Source organism: Heliangelus exortis, chromosome 15 (assembly GCF_036169615.1).
Source record: "Heliangelus exortis chromosome 15, bHelExo1.hap1, whole genome shotgun sequence".
NCBI classification, from domain to species: Eukaryota; Metazoa; Chordata; class Aves; order Apodiformes; family Trochilidae; genus Heliangelus; species Heliangelus exortis.
In genome coordinates, this window is record NC_092436.1 from 7077340 (window position 1) to 7101027 (window position 23688).

General features: G+C 43.8%; 2 protein-coding genes across 3 annotated transcripts in view; one reads left to right on the forward strand and one right to left on the reverse strand.

Moving 5' to 3' along the window:
* Positions 1-301: 301 nt before the first annotated feature.
* On the forward strand, positions 302-8702 carry NIPAL4 (NIPA like domain containing 4). 2 transcript variants are annotated; one of them, XM_071758782.1, is made up of 7 exons: positions 302-415; positions 2120-2359; positions 4969-5025; positions 6008-6098; positions 7207-7367; positions 7463-8046; positions 8510-8702. In XM_071758782.1, the coding sequence occupies exons 1-7, from the start codon at positions 379-381 to the stop codon at positions 8519-8521; spliced, it is 1182 nt and encodes a 393-aa protein (XP_071614883.1). In that variant the 5' UTR covers positions 302-378; the 3' UTR covers positions 8522-8702. The 2 variants fall into 2 exon arrangements, with proteins under 2 accessions (XP_071614883.1, XP_071614882.1); XM_071758781.1 differs by having other exon boundaries at positions 7463-8702.
* A 711-nt stretch (positions 8703-9413) lies between these two features.
* ADAM19 (ADAM metallopeptidase domain 19) overlaps positions 9414-23688 on the reverse strand; it is a 33940-nt gene continuing 19665 nt past the window's right edge. Inside the window, exons 11-23 of the mRNA XM_071758780.1 lie at positions 23487-23626; positions 20656-20833; positions 19991-20080; positions 18616-18811; positions 18232-18340; positions 17530-17734; positions 16884-16964; positions 16300-16408; positions 16062-16197; positions 15774-15840; positions 15011-15226; positions 12509-12655; positions 9414-11777 (exon numbers count right to left, since the gene is read on the reverse strand). Coding sequence (XP_071614881.1) covers positions 11703-11777; positions 12509-12655; positions 15011-15226; positions 15774-15840; positions 16062-16197; positions 16300-16408; positions 16884-16964; positions 17530-17734; positions 18232-18340; positions 18616-18811; positions 19991-20080; positions 20656-20833; positions 23487-23626 — 1749 coding nt within the window. The 3' untranslated portion in view covers positions 9414-11702. The remainder of the gene's footprint in view (positions 11778-12508; positions 12656-15010; positions 15227-15773; positions 15841-16061; positions 16198-16299; positions 16409-16883; positions 16965-17529; positions 17735-18231; positions 18341-18615; positions 18812-19990; positions 20081-20655; positions 20834-23486; positions 23627-23688) is intronic.

The window sequence follows — 23688 nt, forward strand, 5'->3', positions numbered from 1 at the left end:
TTTGGTGGTCCCAGCCACTTCAAATAATAAAAACACATTTTAGAGGAGAAATCCCTATCAGCTGGGGAGCCTCATCCCATGTCTGTCATAAGGCTGTTCAACCCACACTTCTGCCACCGTGCCCTCCTCTTCAGCCTCTCCAGCGGGCAGGGGACAGGAGAAAGGGCAGCAATGGAGCTGTGCAGCTGGGGTTGGGGCGCAAAGGTTGCTCAGCCCCCCTGTGCACCGAGAGCAGGGCCAGCCCCGTCCCGTCCCGGAGGAGGAGCCGGTCGGGCAGGTGAGCGGCGGCCCGGCCCGGCCCGGCCCTGCCCAGTCTCGCCGGCAGCAGCTCTACTCTCGGCTCCGGGATGCTCTGAGCCGTCCGTGAGGACGAAAGAGATGGAATCGCTGGAGACGAACAGCACCTGCAGGAACGGTGAGTGCATCCGGCCCAGCAGCGCGGGGGGAAGGAGAACAAACTGGGGGGGACGGCGGGAGGGTCCCGGGGAGGGGGCGGCAGCCTGGCCTTCATCCCCCGGGAGCTGAGCCCGCTGAAACCTCCGGCCTGGGAGCGGCTCCCTTTACTGCTCTGTTTTCTGGGTTTGGGGTTTTTTTTAGTGTGTCTCCCCCCTTTATATTTTTGGTTGAGGTGTGTATAGGAATGGTAAAAATCCCTTTATCCACAAGACTCCCACAGCCTGGGAGCTCTTCCAGCAGCAAGTTGTGCCCTGTGTCAGCCTTACAGCACTTAAAGAGAAACTAGGAATTATTACTTTTTTTTTCATTCTTTCTTTCTTTTTTTCCCCCCTTTATTGATTACCTAACCCAGTCAGAGTCACCCCATCCTACTGCCTAGTGCTTGTGCCTAGCAGCACATTTCAGTCTTCTACCCATCGGAGGAAACAAGATGCCCCCCTGGTCCCCAGCTAATAGTACAGCAATTAGGGATGTTTTTCCATTAGAAAAGAAACCTAATAGGGAGCCTTTGAAAACTCATCTAGAATGTCACTGCGATTTTTCAGTTAGAAAAAGTCTGGATCCAAATCCTCAGCTACATGTGCCAGGGACAGGGGCTGCAGCTGCAGAAGTTTTAAGCCTCTCTTGATTTAGGAAAAAGCTGGAATCTGTGCCCAGGCTGCAGGCAGTACTGTGAGCAGCTGAGCCGTTCTATACCTCTACCTACAGAGGCACAAGACTTGCACCATAATTTCTTCACGAGTTCAGGCAGATATTTAAAGTCTCTAACTACAAAAGGACTTCTGTGACACTCCACCAGGCTGTTCTATTCCTCACATTCCCACTGTCTTTACTACACTCAGAGTGAAGATTGCAATTAAAGATGTGCTGGGTGTGGTAGGAGTGTGAGAGTAGGGAAAAACTCAGCAATTTTCCCACCCACACACAGCAACACACCTTGGCTAGAGACTGAGGAGCTCAGTGCTTCCGGTGTGAGCAGCAGAAAATTGTGCCTGCTACACTCCTGCTACACTGGGAGGACTTTGTGTGCTTTATAAGCACTCATGTACTCAGCAAATAGGTAGAATAAAGCCATTAGACAGTAAAGGCCATGTAGAGATAAAACTTTGTTCCAGGGTGAGCCTGTTGTCTTGCAAGCAGTCCCATGGGACAACTCAATATATAGAGCTGGTAAAGATGCAGAGTTACCAAGTTACCAAGAACTGGCTTCACTCCACATTAAACCCAAATGTTGCAGATGAGTTGGCAGATGCAAGGATGAGTTGGCACCAAAGCCTTTAAATCAACAGGGTTCAGTATTGATAATGCATAATTCAAACTCATAGACCTCTGGAGGAGAGGCTCTGGAATAGGTGTCTGGAAAACCAAGTTACATTTTTATAGTGGTACTTATGTGACCTTCCAGCTCAATGTGTAGACTGGCAGATATATTTAGTGTCAACAGCCTGCTTGAACTGTACACCAGGATTCTATCTTTTAACACCTTGCCATTTCCACAGAGGTGTCTCGGGTCTGATGGAGTTTCAACTTGTGGGTATGTGTTGTTAGGGTGACAGCACAGGTGGCTGTTCAGGGGGACATCTGTAGGAGTCCAGAGACCAATAGAGGCACTGTTGATAGTTGTATCAGTAATTTGCTGATTATCTCCATGGTTGTCTCACAGGGTCTCTGGTCACTCTCTCATGCCTTTCCCAACGGGTTGTGTGCCAGTTGATCTGCAATGCTGACTCTGTCCAGGACAATGGGACTTTGAACAACTTCTGGGTAACTCAACTGGAAAGCAATTATGGATTCTACATTGGCCTGGGTTTGGCTGTCTTCTCCAGCTTCCTAATTGGAAGCAGCATCATCCTCAAGAAGAAGGGGCTGCTACGGCTGGTGGAGAAGGGAGGCACCAGGGCAGGTAAGGCTTTTGTGTGGGGCAGGAGGAAGAAGGTTCTGTTCCCAGAACCACCCCCACAGCATCTGAACTCATAAGGAAAGAGAAAACCTCTGGGTACACATCAGCCTTCCATCAGCAATGTGAATAAGACCTTTTGTGGATGATTTTTTGTGAGAAAGATCCAGAGAGGTGCTGTGCTGGAGCTAATTTACAGAGCCCTGCATTGGAAGGGCTCAGCTAAAAGCAGCATTCCCCTGCCTTACACTGAAAATAGGAAGTCACATGCACTGTGTGATCAGATGCAGACCCACCAAAGCAATATTTGCCCACCACAGCTCTTGCATGGGAAGGAAGAAGCCGAATATTGAAATCTCTTTGAAATGTGCCTCAGTACAAAGGAGCAAGTCATGCCTGTGCTACAGATCTGAGCAGCACAGCACATGTCTGTAACCCCACTCTTGCTCTTCTTGATGCACTAAGCAGCTTTGCAACCAAGTCACTGAGACAAAAATGCAGCTTCATGTGCTCTCATTGCATTAGCAAGAGCTGCTTATTAATGTGGGACTGCATGCCTGCAATCTGCATGAACTCTGCTTGTGGTTTTTCAAATAATTCTGAGGTATGTTGCTCAACAACATGTAGATAACTTTCCTCTAGCACTAGGGTAAGGTGTGTGTTTATGTGCACATATATATATGAATAGCAAATGGCAGAGGAGCACTGCCTACAGCAGAATTGCACTGGGGAGTTGGATGCATCCCATCAGCATTGCAAACATGTACTCTAGCAGCAGCCTAAGTCCTACCTGGCAGCTGACCTACTTGCATAACTACACACTAAAATAATTATAATTAAACCACTACTGCTTCCCAGCTCTGGTCTAGGGACGGTTCTTAAATAATTTCACAAAGAAAGTAAATAGCACCACCCCCATTTTACTGTCTTTCCATATGGGGACATGGAAACATTCAGTGATGAAGTGACTGTCCAGAGTAAACCAGCAAAGCTACAAACAGCACCTGAGTCACAGGTCAGACCATCTCCAGCCCTGCCATTAGGCTGGCCACATGCAACTGCTGAGCTCACAAGGGTTTACTTTTCACCTTATATTTGCACAGTGTAATATCAGTATTGTTTTAACCTTTTAAGATGTCTCTCTCCCCTTTCTTTCCACAAACTTCCACAACATAGCCAAGCCAGTAAAACAAGAGCAAACCTCTATTTTTCAGGATGTTTAACCAGGAATTAGAAATTAATGATGAAAACCTGCTGCTGATAAGAAGAGTTCATGAGAAAAAAACCAAATCAAACAAAAAACAAAGGAGCTCAGCAATTTCTAATAAATACCAAAGCATAACATTTGAACTTGACTAACCTGAAGAGTTATTCAAGCAAATTCCTGTCCACTTCTTCATTCCCCCTTTCCCTATCTCACCCTTTAATCTCCTATCCCAGAGTTTCACACCACTATCTTAGCACATCACTTTTCTCCAAGGCAGGTCAAACACTGCTGTTACTGACAACTCCACTCAGGTCAGGCTTAGCAAAACATGGGCTCTCTCTGACAAGAAAATCAGAGTTCACAATGTCAGCAGGCTCAAGCTTCTTATGTCTAACAGCTTGTGAGTTAAGACCAGAGCTGGATTAGTCGCCAACACAGTATATTCATTCTTCCTCATTTATATGCACATCTTTCACCAAGTTGTTTCAATGTCAGGAATCATTTTTCAACAGAACAGTCACATAATGCCCATGCCACATGAAGTTAACATAAGGATTTCTGGCAGTTCAAGCTCAAGCCCTATGATACAGCTCTGATGCAAAGCAGTTTACAAAAGGGGCAGACACAGCTTCTAGAACAGGATGCAGAGAGCCCTCACCACAACTCTACAGCAACACAAACTGGGCACCACATGCCTGAACAGAGCAACCAACCAGTTATTTTCCTCTTCGTCTTTCACAGCTATAACCCCCACTTGAGCTGAGTTTGGAAAAAACACTTTGTCTTACCTTAGTTCCCATGCATGAGACTTGCAGAGCCAGCTGGTGTGATGAGAGGTGAAGGGTCCCACAAGCAGGATGCAGGGTGTCCCACAGAGAAGCCTTCTTCTAGGGGCACCCAGCCCAGAGCAGCCCCTGCCATCCTACATGCCTTGGTTCCAGGAGTGCCCCATAACAAACAGGCAAACAGAACATGCAAGATGAAACAGGACCAGTCCATGGGACCTCAGCTGAGGACCTATATTGCTGGATTTAGATGCACCCTGACAAACCAGCAAAGATGATCAGGGCTGAAGGGCAGCCCCAATTTCCATGCTGCAGCAGGACAGGCTGCACTTCAGGTCCATAACCTCAGTGGCTTTGGAGCAGTGCCATTGCCATCCAGGAACAAACAACTCATTTCATGGTACTGGCATTGTCCATCCCTTTGTGCCAGCTTCCACTGATCCCTTGACTCAACCTCACTTCCATGTAGAATGCCACATCAGCATATTCTGTCCTTCCAGGCCACTTTCTTTGTCACCCACTTCCCCTTGCAATTTATCCCTCTCCAAAGGGACATTTCTCATCTCTTATTCTAAAGAACCTGGTTGTTAACTCCTGCACATCTGTGTGCTTTCCTTCTCTAGGAGACGGAGGCCATGGCTACCTAAAGGACTGGCTCTGGTGGGCAGGCTTGTTAACCAGTAAGTGGAAGCTGTTTCCAGGATCTGTCTCTGTGAATCATGTGTAGAACAAGCCCAGCACGTGGTGGCTTAAAGCTTTTTCTTCTGGCAAGTTCATCATCAGAAGGTACCCCAAGGAGAGTGGAGCCAGTGAGCCACAGAGAATCTCCCCACCATCCACCTGCAGGGCTGGTAGGACTTGAGAGCACAGTTTTACTCAAGCAAAAACATGAAGAGTCAGATTTTAATAAGGCAGCTGGATGGTCTGCCTGTGTACTTGGCACGGGGCAAACAGCCTCCAGTACATGCCTGGAGGCTCTGGGAAAGATCACTTCTGCAGCATGAAGGAGTTGTGGATAACACCTTTCTTGAACGAGACTTGCTTTGCCTTAGAGCAAGAATTAAATCCTTCTTTTTATGGTTTACCATTATTGAGCCTTCTCAAAGTTGACTCACAGCTGTGAGGGTTTTTCAGAGCAGTCTTTTCTGGCTCTCACTGCTGCAGCAGTGTCCAAGGTGTCCCCAAGTTGCTCTGCACTCACAGCTCTTCCTGCACAACCACATAACACAACCCATAGACAAACCCACTACTCACTGCTCAGGGGACACAGACAGCTGTCCAGATGGTGACACCACAGCCCCAAGGAGACTCTTTGTAGGTGAGGAGCACACTCCCAGGCAGCACCTCAGGCTTGGCCCAGACACACTGCAAGTGCCCAGCTGGGCTGGGGGGGGATTTATGAGCTCATGTAGATCAGCTGTGGCATGGCCAAGCCCCATCACCCCCATCCATTCTCCCTCTGGGTGCAGGGCTCCAGGGACAGCTTGTGTTAATTTGTAATAGATTTTCACCAGCTATCCAGCACTGTTGTTAGCAGCAGCATGAAGCCCCCAGTAATAAACCTCCCTCTAACTGACGTTTTACTAGTTTGCAAGCCCACAGGAGAAAACAAAAAAAGTGTACTGGAACTCACTGGTGTTTATTTTTCTTGTGTTTCTTTAGTGGGTGGAGGTGAAGCTGCCAACTTTGCTGCCTATGCCTTTGCTCCTGCAACTATTGTCACACCTCTGGGGGCTCTGAGCGTGCTCATAAGGTGATTTATGTGTCTACACTTTGCAATTTGCATTTTTAAATTTGCCTGTTTGCCTTTTAAGGCAGAAAGACTTGAAGTGATGCTAATATGAGTTATACTGTTGAAAGCAAATGAAAGCCTCAGTGTTTTTGAAAAACACTGAGAGTTGTTGTCCTGTGGGGAGATCATGTGGGAACCACTGAATTAAGTAGCCTGCCCTTCTGAAAATGCTGCATGTGAACAGTAGCTACATACACTTCAGGTTAAATAATTGTAAATATTAATGTTATGTCCTTCCTTACTCCAACTCTTTAGCCAATTCAAAGTTGTTGATTTTTTGGTTGGTTGGTTTGGGGTTTTTTTTGTTCTTGTAGTAAACTAAAAATCTCAAAGGGTCAAAAATGACAAGCTTGGTTTTAAACTGTCTTTTATTTGCCTTCTATTTTCTCCATTTTTGGAGCGCTCAAATGTTGTGGTTTTATACTTCTGTCTATTGCCAAAAGGGCTGAAACTGTATTTTATTTCTGTATTTTTGAAAAATAAGATTTCTATCAAAATACATGACTTCAGGTACTCAAGACATTACAGAAAGACTGTTATTGTGAAATATGTAAGAAAACTGAGAGTTAGGACTGCTCTGGTGTCTTTCCCCAAATTTTTATGGAGAACAGCTAAATATTTTTGCAGATACATCTGTAGCTCCAGTCCCTTCAGAGTTTCTCTGTGGCTTAATAGTGATATAGTTAAAATTAATATAAGCCTTTTATCACTAGGTTGAGTTTTTTCTGTTACACTGTCCCCTGAAGTAATTTCTTTGGGCACTAAAGGCTTCATAGCGTTTAACAGCTCATGAGTGAACCTGTTGACCCTGAAAATATTTCTGGGGATGGTGTGCTAACACATTCAGTATGTTTTCACCTTCCTGATAAATGAGCTGTGATCTATTAATCACACCTGTATCTCTAGGTCCAGCTGTCAGTAAATATGATGTGTTTGTGTATTAACACACTAAAATCCAACAAGTTTACTACAAATTTGTATCCCTTGTACCATATAAAGGAATTTTTTACCTTATTTTAGATGCTCCTTCTTTAAAGGACTTTTGCTGACATTTTTCTGTCCTGTGCAGTGCCATCCTGTCTTCATATTTGCTCGGAGAACGGCTCAACCTGCTCGGAAAGCTGGGCTGCATGCTCAGCCTGGTGGGCAGCACCATGATGGTGATACATGCCCCAGAGGACGAGGAAGTCACCACTTTGGATGAAGTGTGTTCTAAGCTGAAAGAGCCAGGTGTGCAGATCATGTTTTCTTTCTTGTGACTGGGCAGTGCACGCTGCTCCCCATGTCTGCTGCTCAGTTTTGAATTCCTTCTTTCCCTCTTCCAGGTTTCCTCGGTTATGCTGTGATCCTCTTGGCCATTTGCCTCCTCCTCATCTTCTACCTTGCACCCCGCTATGGCCAGAAAAACATCCTCATTTACCTCACCATCTGCTCTGTTATTGGTGCCTTCTCCGTGTCCTCAGTCAAGGGCCTGGGCATTGCCATCAAAGGCTTCTTTGCTGGCTGGCCTGTGCTCCAGCATCCATTGACATGGATCCTAATCATCACACTGGTGGCATCCATCACTACACAAATCAACTACCTCAATAAGTCTCTAGACATTTTCAACACCTCTTTGGTGTTTCCCATCTACTACGTGGTGTTCACCACCATTGTCATCACAACCTCCATCATCCTGTTTAAGGAGTGGGTCACCATGACTGTAGTGGACATCATTGGGACAGTTTGTGGTTTCCTCACCATCATTTTGGGGGTCTTTTTACTCCATGCCTTCAAAGACATGGACGTCAGTTTAGGGAATCTACCACAAGTCCTCCAGAGCGGACAGCAAGCACCCATCACCCGAGATGACAAGAACATCCTGATAGAGGTGGACAATTCCAGCACTGCCCCTGAGGATAAACCCAAAGTATCCATAATCTACACCTAATGTTATATACGAGGGTCTGGAGGCTGGGTGAATGGGTTGATGTCAATATTGCAGACATTAGTGAGAAATTTAAAAAAAGGAAAAGCAGAAAATAAAATCAACAGTGTCTTATCCAAAGCATGGTAGACTTAAGCAAAGTCTTTAGCTGGGATTTGGGATTGGATCTTTGTCATGGTGTGGCAGCAAGGGGTATTAATCCTCCCTGGGCTTTCATACATGAGCCACTGAAAAAGGAAATCCTTTTGAAATATGATACTCCAGGGACAAAGCTCCTCTCTGAGGCCCCTTCCCAACTCTTATTCTTGGCAGGGCTTGTGTTTACTCTTACACTCCTTCCCCCGGGAGTGGGCGAGTGGTGGGGTGTGCATTGATGTGTTTTATTTCCAGGCCCTGATCGAGTCATTGATTAATGGGTTTTGTCTTTTTCTTTCTTTCTTTCTAGACACTTGCATGAACTCTAAAATACAGCCCAGCATCTCAAATGGAGGTGAGAGACAAGGATTGAATGGTGCATGTCAGCTATTCAGACTCTACTCATCCATGGTTAATTTGCTCTTCAAATAAGGAACAAGAATATTGGTGAATATGGGCAAAACATGTCAAATTTTGGAATAGGGTATCACTTTTTTTTTTTTTTCTTCCACCTTGCTGCTCAACTGAAACCCATTTGCTCACAGCAAATCCCAAACTGGGAGCAGCAACGCCTCAGATGGCTCTGCCAAGTTGACTGGGTCCAGAGGCAGCTCTGGCTGGGCTAGCCCTGGACCACAGCGTGTACTGATGCTGTCTGAGATGCTGACCTGCCTGTACCTGGGTCTGGGCATCCCTGAGCAAATGTATTTTAGGGTTGTAGGGGAGAGGAACATACAATCTCTTATTTTAATAACATTTCAGTACTCTTTTTTTGAATGTGGAAAGGGAAATAAAGGCTTTTTATAATAATAAAACCCTAAACAACAACAATAAGCCCCCCAACGGAACAAAACTTGCACGTGGGTCTGAAAGTTTTTTATGATTTCTCTGATCTTATTGGTGTCACAATTAGGGATAAACAGGCTCAAAGACAACTGAGTAGAATAGAAAGAGCATCGGGGGCTGAGCCTAAAAAAGCAGCGCCCTCCTTTGGCAGTAGAAAATTATTCACCCAATTAATTCACTCTTGCTTTGGTTTTTGGCATCCTAATTGGTATAATGCTTTATGCATTTTCTTTTAGAAATAGATTGTAAACAGAACTTGTCCTCATTGCCTTGAACTGCACTTTGTAAAGACATTCCTCCAGCCATCCTGGAGGAATGCCACGAATAAAATGAAGACTTGAACCAAAATAGTACAGTGACAGAATATTTAATGTCAACCACCAAATTTATTAAAACTAGGCAAAGGCACAATGAATTGCATACTTCAAGTATTTGCATAGATGCACAGATTGCATTATTGTAAACCATTACTATGTGGACACAGGAGAAAGTGAGATGTATTTTGGTATATGTTCTCCTAAGTAACATTACCTTTAAAAAAAAAAATTATTTTTTACCATCTATTACTCCTCATGCAGTCCAGCTATTATTATTCACTCAACTTGCACGCATAAAAAAATGAAAAGGACTCACTTTAAACTACCTTCTGGAGACTCCGTGATATTCCAGTAAAAAAGTTTTCCATTAGGGCTTGGGCACATCCAGTTGAGCTTTTTGTGGCTGGGGGAAATTTTTAAAACCATGAAACCACGTTAACATCAACTGCAAATATTCTTAGTGATTTTCAGTGGCCATTTGATGAAGATGAGGGGCTGTAGCAGAAGTATGCTGCTCAGATATAAGGTTGAGTTCTTCTGGTTGATTCTGTACTACTACAGTGTGTGTACTGTACATGCTCAGCTTTTACTGGTCCCTGCACTCCAAGAAACAAATTCAAACAAATGTGTTGTCTGAATATAATTTTTGTTATATAACACAACTACAGAAAAAGATACAAAGATTAGAAAGGTGATGGCTTTCACTTGCCATCCCATATTTCAGAGAGAAATATTTTAGATCAGTTTGTTTTCTAGCTGTATAGAAGGTAAGAAGAGGCCCAAAATGATTAAAATAATGAAAACTCAACCAGAAATTCAAGACACACCCTGTGTACTGTTTCCTTGTGGAGAAAGAGGTAGTAAAGTTGCAAAAACTGGAGTGGTTTAAGTCATCCTACAGATATACTGCTATATATAACTGCAAATTTAATGAGTGCTCAGTTTATGTTTCCTCTCAATCAGTAGAGCTAAGGGAATGAGAACTATCAGACAAGACTTTTTTTTATGCCAATAAGAGTTTCTCACATGTGAAGCAGCAATCACACTGAGGATTTGTCCATAATAAATCAGCCACAACAGAACTGTTGTAACCATAGCTCCAGTATACCCTGGAAATAATTTCAAGAAAAAAAAAAGAAAAATTTGGCACACGAAAAGGTCGTCATTTAAAATTCTGAGGAAAAAAAACCATACAAAAGCCCAAACAATAAGGATAAAAAAACAACAAAAAAAAATTCATGAGAGATGGTCCTTGGGGTCAGAACTATCAGCTTCTTAAAGTGCATTTGGACAGCTCTCTCCATCCACATCTTGAAGAAAAAGTGGACTAAATGAGCTGCCCTACAAAAGCACCATGTTGCATTAATATTTCTGCAATTCAGCAGAAATTGGGCAGTTTGAAGGTAGGTTTCTCACTGGTATGGGGAGCAGACAGACCATGCTGAATTACTGCTAAGGAAACATATTACTGCCTGAGGAAACATGTGCAAGTGTCTATAGATTATCCGTGGTACCGTATGCTGGAGAAGAGGTTTCAGCACTGGCTTTTGCTGAGCTTCCTTCTTTTTCTCTGTATTTTGGGCAGAGTTTCCCTGTTGTACCTTGGTTGTGTCCCAGTGACACAGGTGAGAGTGCACAGGCCATGCTGAGGGTACAGCACTGAGGCAAGACAAGTGAGTGCTGGAGGACAGGCAGATTGCAGTGCTCTTGCTGAAGATGGTTATACAGGGAAAATAATTAATCTGCTCTATTACAGCTAATAAAATTCCATGGTGACCCATAAATTATTTAAACAAAGAATATTCCCATCATTTGTTCCCTGTTGTGACCCCACTTGCCACCCCCTGTAAACTGAGAATAAGCTGAAGAAAAGCTATCAGCAGCTTTCCCAAGTGGCAGTGGTTTTTGTATAGCACCAATGTATGCTCCTGCAGATTCAGGGATGGGCTGAGGAAATCAACAGTGTTGGGTCTTACATGAAAGCCCATCAGGGCTAGCACCTGCACTCACAGCTTGTTCTCTCTGATAACACTTAAATAACTGATTTAAAATATGTGAAACCCCATCCCTGCATTGGATATTGCACAATAATATTTAAATACCGTATAAACAAGTTATCTCTATATGGAAACTCTATCAGCAAAGAGATTTGAGTTCAGCTTGGCATGTACTGGCACAGTTTCTGGTGGTACTCCTGCCAAGCTTGACTACAGCTTGTTGAGTCACATAGGAAATAGGTGAAGCTAGAGAAGAGGAACCAAGAGACTGCAAAAGTGTTTTTTGGTGATAAAGGCCATCCAGTCCCCTGGGAAGTTCAGAGCCAGCTGGGAACAGACCACTTCACGAGTGCCCATGGGAGCCCAGCTGTCCCAGTTTCAAGATGTTTGCTGCTCCAGCTGTTCCATGACCAGCATTCTGGATGAGATGGAGAATTGGGACAAAACAGAGGTGTGAACACTGATGAAAGAGCAAACACTGAACCTTCCCTCTCCCAGAGCTGATGTGATAATGGGCCAATCTCTGTTCACATGCATTCACACCCTAAAGCATCACACAGGAAACTCTCACAACAGGAGTACAATGCAGTTTTTCCCATTTTTACAAGTATGTTGCCAGCTGGAAGCAGCACCCATCCAATGGTCTGTGGAGTGGATGTGTTTGTGCTAAGTGGCCCAGCTTGCTGGGAGCTGAGCTCAGCAACTAAAAGTCCCTTTTTAACTGTCCTGATTAAAAGGATGCTTTTGGGAAAAACTTCCTACAGAGAAAACATCTCCATAGCCATGGCTGGAGGGGGTTTCTCTTCCTTACTGGGGGTCTTCAAGTCTTGTGTGGACCTTCCTGTGTTGCTGCTCTTCACCAATGATTCTGGGTCACACACCTCCACTGCCCAGCACAGCTCACACAGGTTTTAAATGAGGAAGTGCTCAGGGGTGTGAAATACTGAATCAACTGTTTTACATAACTATGAAATGCTTAATAAGGACCAAATGAAGACAGAATCCCTGCAATAAAGCTAACCAAGCCACTCACCTTTCCATTTCTACCCATCAAGGCTGTGCATGAAGGTGTTTTGCTGTATGATAGCCAGGTTACTCCCTTCAGAGTAGTTTTATTGCTGGTGGTGAGGGGATGCACCCAGTGCCTACCTCTGATGCAGTCTGGAATTGTCCTGGGCTTCTGAGGTGTGCAGGAGGCAGTGAGATGGCAGGGCTGTTCCCAGGCCAGGCTCTGAGTCTAGCTGGGACAGGATTAGCTGGCAAAGCTCTTTGGGGTGGCCGGGGTCTAGAAATATCCTACACAAAAAAGAAACAGTTTTAAATATTCTGTCTGGCCTGAAAACATAGATAATATTTTAATTTTTTCATTAGTATGAGACGACAAATTGGGTAGGCAGCTGCACACCTCGATGTCTCTGGTTTGGCATTAGCCCCAGGGATATTGCAGAATAATGGCTGCACAATGAAAGCAGGAGAAACCATACAGACTGGGTGGGAATCCCATAACAACAGCCTGTAGCATCCCTGCTTGAGATAAAGGACTGAAGGGATATAGGCAAAAACATGCTTGCAAGGACCTCTTCCTCTGGCAAGAGGGAGCACAGGTGGCTGCTGCTACTGCTCATCATATTATGCAGGTGATTAGTGGTTTTCCATATGTATGAGTTTTTCACCTGTCAAGTTTCATTAATTTTGGATGGCCTTAGGCTGCTGGGCACCTGGCTTCAAACTGAGTACAACAAAACATGGTAACAGGGGTACCTTGCTCTGCATCCTAAATGGAGTCACTGGCTGACAGCACATCATATTCTGGCTACGAGAGGATCCAGAAGTTTTAGGTCTTGAATTTTCAAGTAATAGGGAAGCTATGTTCCAGTGCCTTTTAATGATCCATATTATTGATGCACTTAAGGCTGGAAGCAAGTTTCATACACATACTCTCACTGTGATTACTCATATGCCTGTAAACCCTATATATATATATATATATTTGCCCATACAAACACACACCTGAACTCACCTACAATCTGTTGTTATTTTGTGCACACAGTTGTCTCTAATAGGATACTCAGAGCATTATATTTTCCAATCTTTCAATGAATTTCACTGTAAAGCATGCCCCTGGGGAGAAGCTACCCACACAAGAACTAACTGCTTGCTGTTGCTGGCTCACAGGTGTTGATTTAATAAACACAGCTGCAGTGACAACTTGGAGGACACCCAAAACCCCTGCAGTCTCCTTAGACTGTGTATGATGGCTGCATCAGCTGACATTTGGGACTCTATTGCTCTCCAGGGACCTTTATCTGTGGCTGCAGGAAGGACAAGGCAGACTAAATCCCACTTACAGCTGGGTCTAAAGACCTCGTATAGGAATAGCAAGTGAGCAAGTCTGGCAGACACTGGAAACATCTAGGAAGAACAGTGACACTAGCAAACAGTGAAATTAATGACTTCCCCTGTACCTTCTGCACCTTGGGGCTCTCCCCCAACCCAGAAATGGCAAGGTTTCATTTGGAAATCTTAGGAAAATAATTCCATTTAGTAGGTCTGACTGATATAAAGAGACTGGACGAATTGAGGGAGAACACAATGGAGATTGTGGGGAACTTGTCAACAACCAGCTGGGAAGGATGCTTATTCCTTCTTGACTGCAGTCAACTTCCTTCTTTTGTTTTAATTTTCTTTCCTGCTGAAGTGCCGTCTGTTCACAGGAACAATGGAGGTAGAAACAAATCCCATGCACTGAAGTATTTTGGTTTTGTTTTCCTCTGTATCCGTCAGAGAGAAACTACCTTCTGCTATATCCCCTGCAACTGAGCACTTTGCTTCCTTGCTGGCTGTAAGCTAAAAATCTAGTAGGGAAATAATTTGGTAAAAGGTGTTTAAGTCAGTCTGAGGGATTTGTTATCTTTTCCATAAAAATGTGGGGGTCTGTTCCGACCCTAGAACAAAATGGGGGTCTGTACTAAGCTTAGAACAAAACTGCCAGCAAGAGAAGGATGTCAATACCCTTTCCTTATAACCCTCAAAATAACCTCATAGCGAGGATGCTATGAGGTTAAGGTCAGTCTGGGTTAAGTCTGATGTTTTCTATGCAACATACTAAAAGTCTCACTTATGCTCTGCTTCAAACTTTGTCTGAGGCTTCCCAGACTTTAGTCCAGGAAAGGCCAAATGCAATATATTTGAGGGATCATCTCAAGCAATGGATATCCTGAACATAGTACTGAACCTCAAAGTGGTAATCTCAGAAGGGCTTATTTCCAGGAGATAAAATACATCCACATGGTAAGAGGAGCTTTGCAAGGCTTGCTTAGGGAAAATTAGCTGTTTGAATTGCAGCTAAAAAATGTTCAGATGACCTTGGCAAAGTGAATGCTTGTGATCCAACACACCCAATTTCAGATCCAGGTTACAGGTATCAGGGGACCTGAATTAAGAGCAGTTGTGAATGCTCATCATGGTCACTGTCAGCTACACTATGAAGCAAGAAGGACCACCCAGAACTGTCCTGCAGTGGAATGGAGACTCCATCAGTAAGCACAGTAACTCCTAAATCTCCATCAAGGTTAGAGAGGCTTCACCAGCCTCACTCAGAACACACCTCCCACCAAACTGTACCTGCAAGACAGTAGAACAACTTCATACCTGAGAGACAGGAGGTCTAGGAGCAGGAGGTGCTGGCCGGCTTGGGGGTGTCCTCTGGGCCATGTTCCTTGCTGGTGTTGGGAGCACTGGTCTGGCAGGCTGCCCCAGGACACAGCTGTAGCCAGGGGAGATGCTGGATGGCTGCTGTGTATTCATTTGGAACCCTGGAGCTTGCTGAAGAGGAGATTTTGGTGGGATTTCAGGGAAGCTGATCACCTGTGCAGAAGATTCACAAGTCCCAGGAGTTAGGTTCTTGCACTTCAAACCATCTGCTACATTTCTGAGTGTCTCTATGATGTCTTTGAGCCACACAGTAGAAAATATTGCCTCCAACATTGGTATGTATTTTGTTTGTCTACTAAGCACTGATTAGATAAATTGAGATAATTTGGGATCATGAGGTAGAAATGGGAACCAACAGAACAGGGTGACTTAGACATTAACATTATAAGTGATGCTTGCAAATAAATCCAGTCTGCAATTTCTTCAGTTTTGAGATTGGGATGTGACAGAAGAGGCTCTACCAGGAGAAACAAGCAGCCACACAGGCCTGGCAAAATCCCAAATCCTTCCTTTAAGGAAATGGCTAGAAATAGATGCTACATTCATCTCACACTGACTTTCAGCCATGGGCAATTCCTGTCTGGTTTTCCCATCTTTTGATAAATCCACTCTCTAATTGCAGTGTGAGAGGGAACTGCATCCCATAACTCAGGGCAGTTGTGTCTCTACTTGGGCAGGCAGAAAGTGGCCTTGCTCCTACCTTCCTCTGCTCCTGGGGAGTTTTCAACTTGAAGGCAGGATTTGCATGCCCATTTCCAGAGGTGTCACTGAAAATGAGAGAAAGAAAATATTGTTACTTCCTTGACGTGTTTTCTTCTTTTTCTTTACTGTATATTCCGTTATATTTTAACCAAAGTCAAAAAAAGCAGCAAATATTGACTATATCAACAAATTAATTTACTTATATTCTTCACAGCCTTTGCCATTTCTCTTCTGAAACTGAAAGGGCATGGATTCAAGTAGACAAGGAACAGCACTGACAGTTTACCTGAATTGTGGCATCTTCTTTAGAGAACAGATGGCAAATTTATTCCAGCATTTCAGATAATAGAATAAAAACATTATTCCAATAAGAAGGAGAAGGGGAGCCAGGATTGCTAGAGTTATAACAGCCACTGAAGGACCTGATGACAAGAAAGTAAAGTTAGTTAAATGTAAAACTCTCTGCTCTCAATATAACTAAAATCCTTCTGAAGTGCCACCATGGTAGAGTTGGTCCCACTCACCTCCAGGATTGGGAGGGCCACTGTCCAAGCTTCCTCCCCTCCCCAGCTTGTTACAAAATGGGGGAGCCCACCCCTGGTTGCAGTGACAGTTCCTGTTGTTGTTGCAGACCTGGAGGGTAAAAGTCAGAGACTTTAGTGCCAGCTCCTAAAGCAACTGCAAGCTAAAAAAAATGCAGTTCTTGCTGGATAAAATAAAAGTCTTACCAGCCTTTTCTTTCTATCTCCTGGGGACACAGCAGAGCACAGTTTGGTATAAACTGTTCTAAATGACTTTTTTACTATGTTTTTCCCTTAGTAATTTTTTTTTTCATTATTCAATCTAAACTGGGCCCAGGATATTTTTCTGTAAGCTTGCCCCTTCTTGGTTTTCATTCATTGTAATATCCTTTCAGGACTCCTTAAAAATTCTATGCCAAAGCAACACTAGAAAATGCACCAAACATGAAAGGGATGTGCAAATTAATAATTAAGAAGCAGAAGACCAGACTGAACCTAAGTTTGGTATCAGAACTGAGCCAAACACCCATCTACTGATAAATGGCAGCCCATCCTGAAATGTAGATGGAAAGGAGGAAGACACCTACTCCATGCCCATGGCACTTCTTGCTACAGCTTTCAGAATCAAAGATGATGGAGGTGTTCTGGCAGCGACCCTCAAAGCAAACCTGCAAAGAAAGGATCCAAAATCTCAGCCTCAGCACTTTGGTTTCTGTACCATGTTACTGCCTTGTGTTATTTTTGTGATTTGCAGTGTCCCAGACACCAATACAAGTAACAGTCTGGGCAGAGCAACAGGCCATGCAGTTAACCTGGCTCCCAGACATTTATTCATTACTCTAAATCCCAATTAATGTACATCAGAGAGAAGAGTGGGTGCTCAGAAGTTGGCAGTTTGGCCATGACCATGTAGCAAGTCTCTGAAGGAGCTCTCAGGTTTCTTCATTTTTAATTGTGTGTCTCACTTCGTGGCAAGACCAACCAACTAGCAAATCCCAAATTTAGCACTGGCCCTGGACTTCATCTGACAAATTCTTAAGACACACCCTTTGGTATTTATTCTTCCATTGCTTATTAGAATCCTTTAAGACATTATTACTGCAATTAGTATAAAAATCCCCTAGAAAGGAATTAGACCAAAGAAAGTAATGGCTTAATAAACCCAAAGCACTTTCCAGATTAAGAAGTTATGCCTTGGACCTCCCCCAGGCCATTACAGGCAGGACTACTTACATGATGGCTTCCACACTTTGTTCCTGTCAACACCAAGCCAGGATCCAGCATTTCCCTTTCTTCACTCTCAGATCTGTACACATGGGTCCCTCGACACCTCAGCTCCATCCTCGGTGTGCGGATAGTTGTGTCTATGGCCACTGCATTAGACTGCAGAGGTTTGGAAGCCGAGCTCTGGCACTGGATCTTTCCACATTTAGCATCTCTGTTTTCAGAAGAAAAGATGACAATTATTATTTCTGGATTTCTGGAAGCTAAAGCAGCAGTGTTGAGTCATTGTTCAATAGCACAAGAGCAAGGACCTCACAAGACCTGGGTCAAGCAACACTGTCTGATGGGTACTGATGGTACCATTCCACTGTCCCCTTGGGTAGACCAACCTCAACAAAATCACAGATAAGACTAGGAAGTTTTTCTGTTAAAAAGCTACATTTAACTTACAGATATGAAAATCCCCTTTTCTGTTGCTTTGAAAAATTATGTTAGGTGTTCTAAAATGCAAAAGGTGGGGAAAATGGTAAACTTAAAACTTCAATCATAAGGGCTGAACAAGCTCTTATCTGACAAGGATATAGCTAGTTTCCCAGGATGCAGAGGGAGGAAGAGAAATCAAAGCATGTTTTATATACTGGCCCCTAATTTTGTAATATATAAAAACATCTTCTCCAGCGAGCAATTCTTGGCAGCCATTCTGCTCCCTACCTCATTCCACATTTCCTGTAGTTGCCGTAGATGTCCTTCCCGCAGTTCCCATAGATGTCTCCAGCAGCATTAACCTTCTCAAAACAGGCATCTGGTGCTGGCCTTGCTCCTGCATGGAAAAGACTGATGTGGCTGATTCCTGTGGAGCCTGGCAGCCCATCTCATCCCATGCCAACCACTCAGTTGTTAATTTTCTGGGACGGTTTGAGCATAGGAAAATTTTGCTGCCTCCTCTAGGCGAGCAAGGAAGGCTAAAAGGCTCCTCAGAGTTTGCCACTGATGATGAGTATGGAAGGTGCCTTACACAGGGTGAATAACAACACAATGCTACATGATATTGCCTGTTCAAAGGCCTACAGATTTCACTGCAAGTGGTGTCCTTACCAGGCCCCCAAAGCTGCAAGCACTGGTCCTTATAAGTGAGGCACATCCCACTGTAGCAATAGGCTTTTCCTCCGTCGCAGGAAGCCCCATCAATTTGGTAAGAGTTGGGGGGGCAAAAGGGTGACTCCCCAGTGCAGTATTCTGGGAGATCACAGAGTCCTGATCTCTCCCTGCAGGGAGTTCCTGGAGCCAGCAACTGAAAAGATACAAAGGGAAAAAGCCTGACCTTTGTGGCTTAGCTCCTTTGTGGTTTCATGCCTACAAAATATCTCCCTATAGACAAAAAAGAATCCATCCTGTCTTAGGGTTTTTGAGGTCAGCAGTATCCAAACAACTCTGTTGCTTCATTGACTGGGTGAGCTACGTAGAATCAAATCAATGACTGGATCCCTCCCTCTGGTGTCCCCCAGCTCTCAAGGGGACACTGATCCATCTCCTTCTACCCTAAGGTAGGATCTGATTTACCTCAATTTCTGAAAGGTGTTTGTGTAATTTATTCTCAAAACCTTCCCTGTCTGGGAAGTTTATTTCAGCATTTGCATGTCGTTTCTGAAGACATTTTCCTAATGCACAACCTTTATCTCTCTTGCTCACGAGTTTACCCAGTTCATTCTTGCCCTGTGCATGATGGACATGGAGGACGGATGGGCATACACAGTTATATCTAGGAGGTTTTTCCAAGTCTCTTTTGAAAGGAGTGAGTCTGGGTGGATTTCTGAAAAAAATATTTTCCACATGCTCAGGATAGGTCAGTAGGAGCAAGCAGTCAATATACAAACACCAAAGTCAGCTTAAATGTTTGCCTATGTTCATTTTTGAGTTATTTGTTGTCAAAGCTTGAGATCTTTGTCTCATAAATCAGGAACACATTTTAACCAGCCTCTATAAGGAAAATAAATTGTAGTGGTCACACATACACAATCCTCTTTGCTAGCATTTCTTCCACAAGAACCTTGGGCTAAAGGAATTCAACCACATCCCAGAAAAAAGGGTTCAGGGCAAAAATAGCATCCAGCCTAATCCCCAGAGGAAGAGGTTGCTTTAGGAGCTCTGTCTAGATTTCTTCTAGAGCCAAAAGTGAGAAATCTTAATTCTGCATCATATCATCCTACTTAAGAGAGGTAGTGTGACTAAATTCCATCATCATTCCCAGAGTGTCTTAAGCTATCACCAGTCAGTTAAATTAGTCAGCTAGAAGGAAGGATCCCATTAGTTTGATGGCACTTGTAGCTGTTGTACCCTAAAATCAGAGCATCTTGCATGCAGCTGAGGAACATCTGGCTTGTGTTTGCTCCCCTCTCCCCTCAATATTTCAGCCTCACACTTCCACCACCATTATTTCCTCTCCTCTCACAGGAAACCCCAGAGATCCCACCTTGCACTGATGACAGCAGCTTCCATGAGCACATTCGGCACCCAGCTTCAGGGAGCAGGTGCTGGCATCACAGCAGGGGTTATTGCATTCCTGGAAAACAGTGACATGTACCAGAGTTTACAAGGCAGATTCTCAAGACAAGAACATGTCAGAGCATCAAAGTCTGAGGCTGATGCTGATCTATTCTCTTACACAAGAAATTACATGCAAACAAAGTAAGCCTCATTTCCACAGGATGTTCATGATACCAAGCATGTGCTGAGGCATAATTTTATCCCCTGTCTGACTGGGCATTATGAGTTGTGTTCATGACATCTGATAAGTCTGGACTGCTTATTCCAGATAATTTTTCTCTTATTCGTCAAAGTATGAATTTGGAGAAGTGAGAATCAAGAATGAAACTGTAGGTAAAGTGAACTTACATATGGGACTGCAACATCTGAGATCACTTTTTTTCTTCTTTTTTAAAGAAAGTTTTCATCACCTCTGTTCAACCACAGATTACACCATCCCTGAGTTCTGGGATGCTACAAATTTAGATATGATACTTCACAACCTTGATTTACATTGCAAACCAACATCTCATCACTTAACTGTATTTGCAAAATACGTAATAAAATTGTATCCCACTAAACCCCAAATGGTTGGATCTGAACAATCGTTACCTCCACCTCTCCACAGTCACACTCCTCCCCCTCTTCCAAGTAGCCATTTCCACATTTCTTCCCACCATACATTTTTTTGGTATCTGGCATATTGGAGAGACACATCCCTCCACCAGACTGCAGATAATTCTCCAGCTCTTCTCTATTGCACTGGTTGAACACCTTGGGAAATGGGTGCCTGAATATGGACAGTGTAGAAAAACAGCATGACAGATCTATGCAATGCTTTAGAGAACCAAAACTGAACATGTAAATCCTGACAAGTGTCAAAGGGCACGAGTCTCTCTCTGAAGTCTATGAAAGTGTGCTAAGGTGAATTGTGATTTTGTGTGCCTATTCAAAATCAGATCTATCTGGATTACATTTGAAGACAGGTGAGATTGCACTGCAAGACTGCCTATCAATACAATGACCTTAAAAATAAACTTCATTGAAACAAAATAAGTAAGATTCAATTTTGATAGCTGAAAATTATGGCTGTCACTACCTTCTCAGTACTGAAGCTGTGGCTTATTCGTGCTTGAAAAAGCCTGAGGATCACTTGGACTGTTAATAACTACTTGTGAATTTAACTTGCAAAAGTAGTGTTTAATTTTTCCCATCTACTGCCTCATTGCAAAGGATGTGAATATTTTCTGTTACCTGAATTATTAATTTCTGTTGCTACAGTGCTTGAACCTATGCACTCTACATATGGCTGTGCATTTGTGCATACATCTTCTGTGTTGAACAGTCTACCTACATGTCAGTGTATTTTCACTTCTCATCTAAATGTTCTTCCTTATTTGTAGGAAGTCAGTTGTATAAATGAAAGTATCTAATAGATTTAATAGACAACTTCGTTAAAACCTGTGAAATCCCAAGGAGGGAGGCTTAAGGAAACAGGGAACGTGGTTTAAGTGAGTGGGTTCAACTTTAGGTGCTTTTTAGGTGACTGAAATACAGAAGCTGTTGAGATTAATCATTCACAATGAGATTTGGAATCAGTGTGGGTTTCCAGGGCTGCTCTCACTTCCCCTTTCTCCTAAAGTCAGCTATTTGTTCCCTTTTAAACACAGGATTTCTCTGGTTCCCTGAACCCACGCAACATTAAGACAATATGCACTCAAGATGTTTTCATGACTTCCGACTTAGAAACATAGCCCTACCACTATGCATTAAAATAAAATCTGTTCTTCCCTGAAGCAGTAATTTTCCCCTTGTTACCACATGATAATGCACATTATCTTTTGCACAAAATGCTTTAGAATCCATCTCAACTATTTATCTACACATCTCGTGTAACAGACATGAATACCATATAAACCCCTACATAACAAAATCACACATTTCCTTTTTAGCAGAAAGTTTAGAGATCCACTTCTAAATGCTGCCAGCTCCCTGCATTAGCTAAGTCTCAGGCAGGAATAAGCTCACTGGGAATTTAGCAAATTGCTACTGATACATGAGCCAGGCTTTGCCAAGCAGGATTTTTTATTTCACTCTGGAGGTCAGCTCTAAGCATATGGAAGACAACAAGCTTATCAGTAGTTGTCAGCACGGATTTACTGAGGGGAAATCATTCTTGGGCTGGTCTGATAGCCTTCTGTGATGTTGTAACTGAATGGGTAGATGCAGGGAAACCAGTGGATATAGTCTATCTTGACCTTAGCAAGGCTTTTGACACAGAGTCCTATAATATCCTCTTGAGAAAGCTCAGGAAATGTGGAATAAAAGAATGGACAATGAGATGGATTAAAAACTGGCTACAGAGTTCTGATCAATGGTGCAGAGTCCAGCTAGAGACCTGTAACTAATGGAGTGCCCCAGAGATCAATGCTGGGTCCAGTCCTGTTCAACATCCTTATCAACAACCTTGGTAATAGGACAGTGTCTTCTCAGCAAGTTTGCTGATGACACAAAGCTGGGAGGACTGGCTGACACTCCAAAAGGCTGTGCTGCCATTCAGAGGGACCTAAACATGTTGGAGAGTTGGGCAGGGAGAAATTTTACAAATTACAACAAGAGCAAGTGTAGAGTCTTGCATCTGGGAAAGAAAACCCCCAAGCACCAATATAGGTTGGAGACTGAGCTATTGAAGAGCAGCAAAGGGGAAAGGGGCCTGGGGGTGCTGGTGGATGTAAGGATGACCATGAGCCAGCAATGTGCCCTTGTGGCCAAGAAGGCCAAGGGCATCCTGGGGTGCATTAGAAGGGGGGTGGCTAGCAGGTCAAGAGAGGTTCTCATCTGGGCCTCATCTGGAATACTGTGTCCAGTTTTGGGCCCCTCAGCACAAGAAGGACAGGGAACTGCTTGAAAGAGTCCAATGCAGGGCAACCAAGATGATTAACACCTCCCTTATGAGGAAAGGCTGAGGGAGATGGGTCTCTTCAGCTTGGAGGAGACTGAAATGTGACCTCATTAATGCTTATAAATATGCAAAGGGAGAATGCTATGTCCAAAGATAGGACAAGAGGCAACAGGTACAATTTTGAGCATAGGAGGTTCCACATGAATATGAGGAATATTTTTTCATTGTGAGGGTGACAGAGGACTGGCACAGACTGCCCAGGGAGGTTGTAGAGTCTCCTCTGGAGACTTTGAAAACCTGCCTGGATGCATTCCTCTGTGACCTGCTGGAGCTGACCCTGCTCTGGCAGAGGGGTTGGACTAGATGATCTTTTGAGGTCCCTTCCAACCCCTAATTTGCTGTGATTTTCTGTAGAAACACACTGACTTCAATGGGCAGCAAGAGACACAACTGCAGTCTGCATTTCTAGCTCTTGCACCACCAAGGCTCTTGTAACGGAGCCCTTTGCATTTCTCCATGAGAGCCTGTAAGATGAACTCACCCAGTTGCAGAAGCCATGATGCAGCCTCCATTTTCTGCAGGGGTAGTACAGCAGCCAGCTGAATCATGATTCATGCCAAAATTGTGTCCCATCTCATGGGCAATTGTAGCAGCAACACCAATGGCATTATCAGAGTGATCCTGTACAAGATCAAAGAGGCACATCAGCATTTTACCTGTGCCTGGCCATGTGCACCTCTGAG

Coding starts and splice junctions, on each gene's coding strand:
- NIPAL4 (XM_071758781.1), top strand. CDS start 379: ATGGAATCGCTGGAGACGAACAGCACCTGCAGGAACG. Junction 416..2,119: donor GAACAGCACCTGCAGGAACG/GTGAGTGCATCC, acceptor GTTGTCTCACAG/GGTCTCTGGTCACTCTCTCA. Junction 6,099..7,206: donor GCTCTGAGCGTGCTCATAAG/GTGATTTATGTG, acceptor TGTCCTGTGCAG/TGCCATCCTGTCTTCATATT.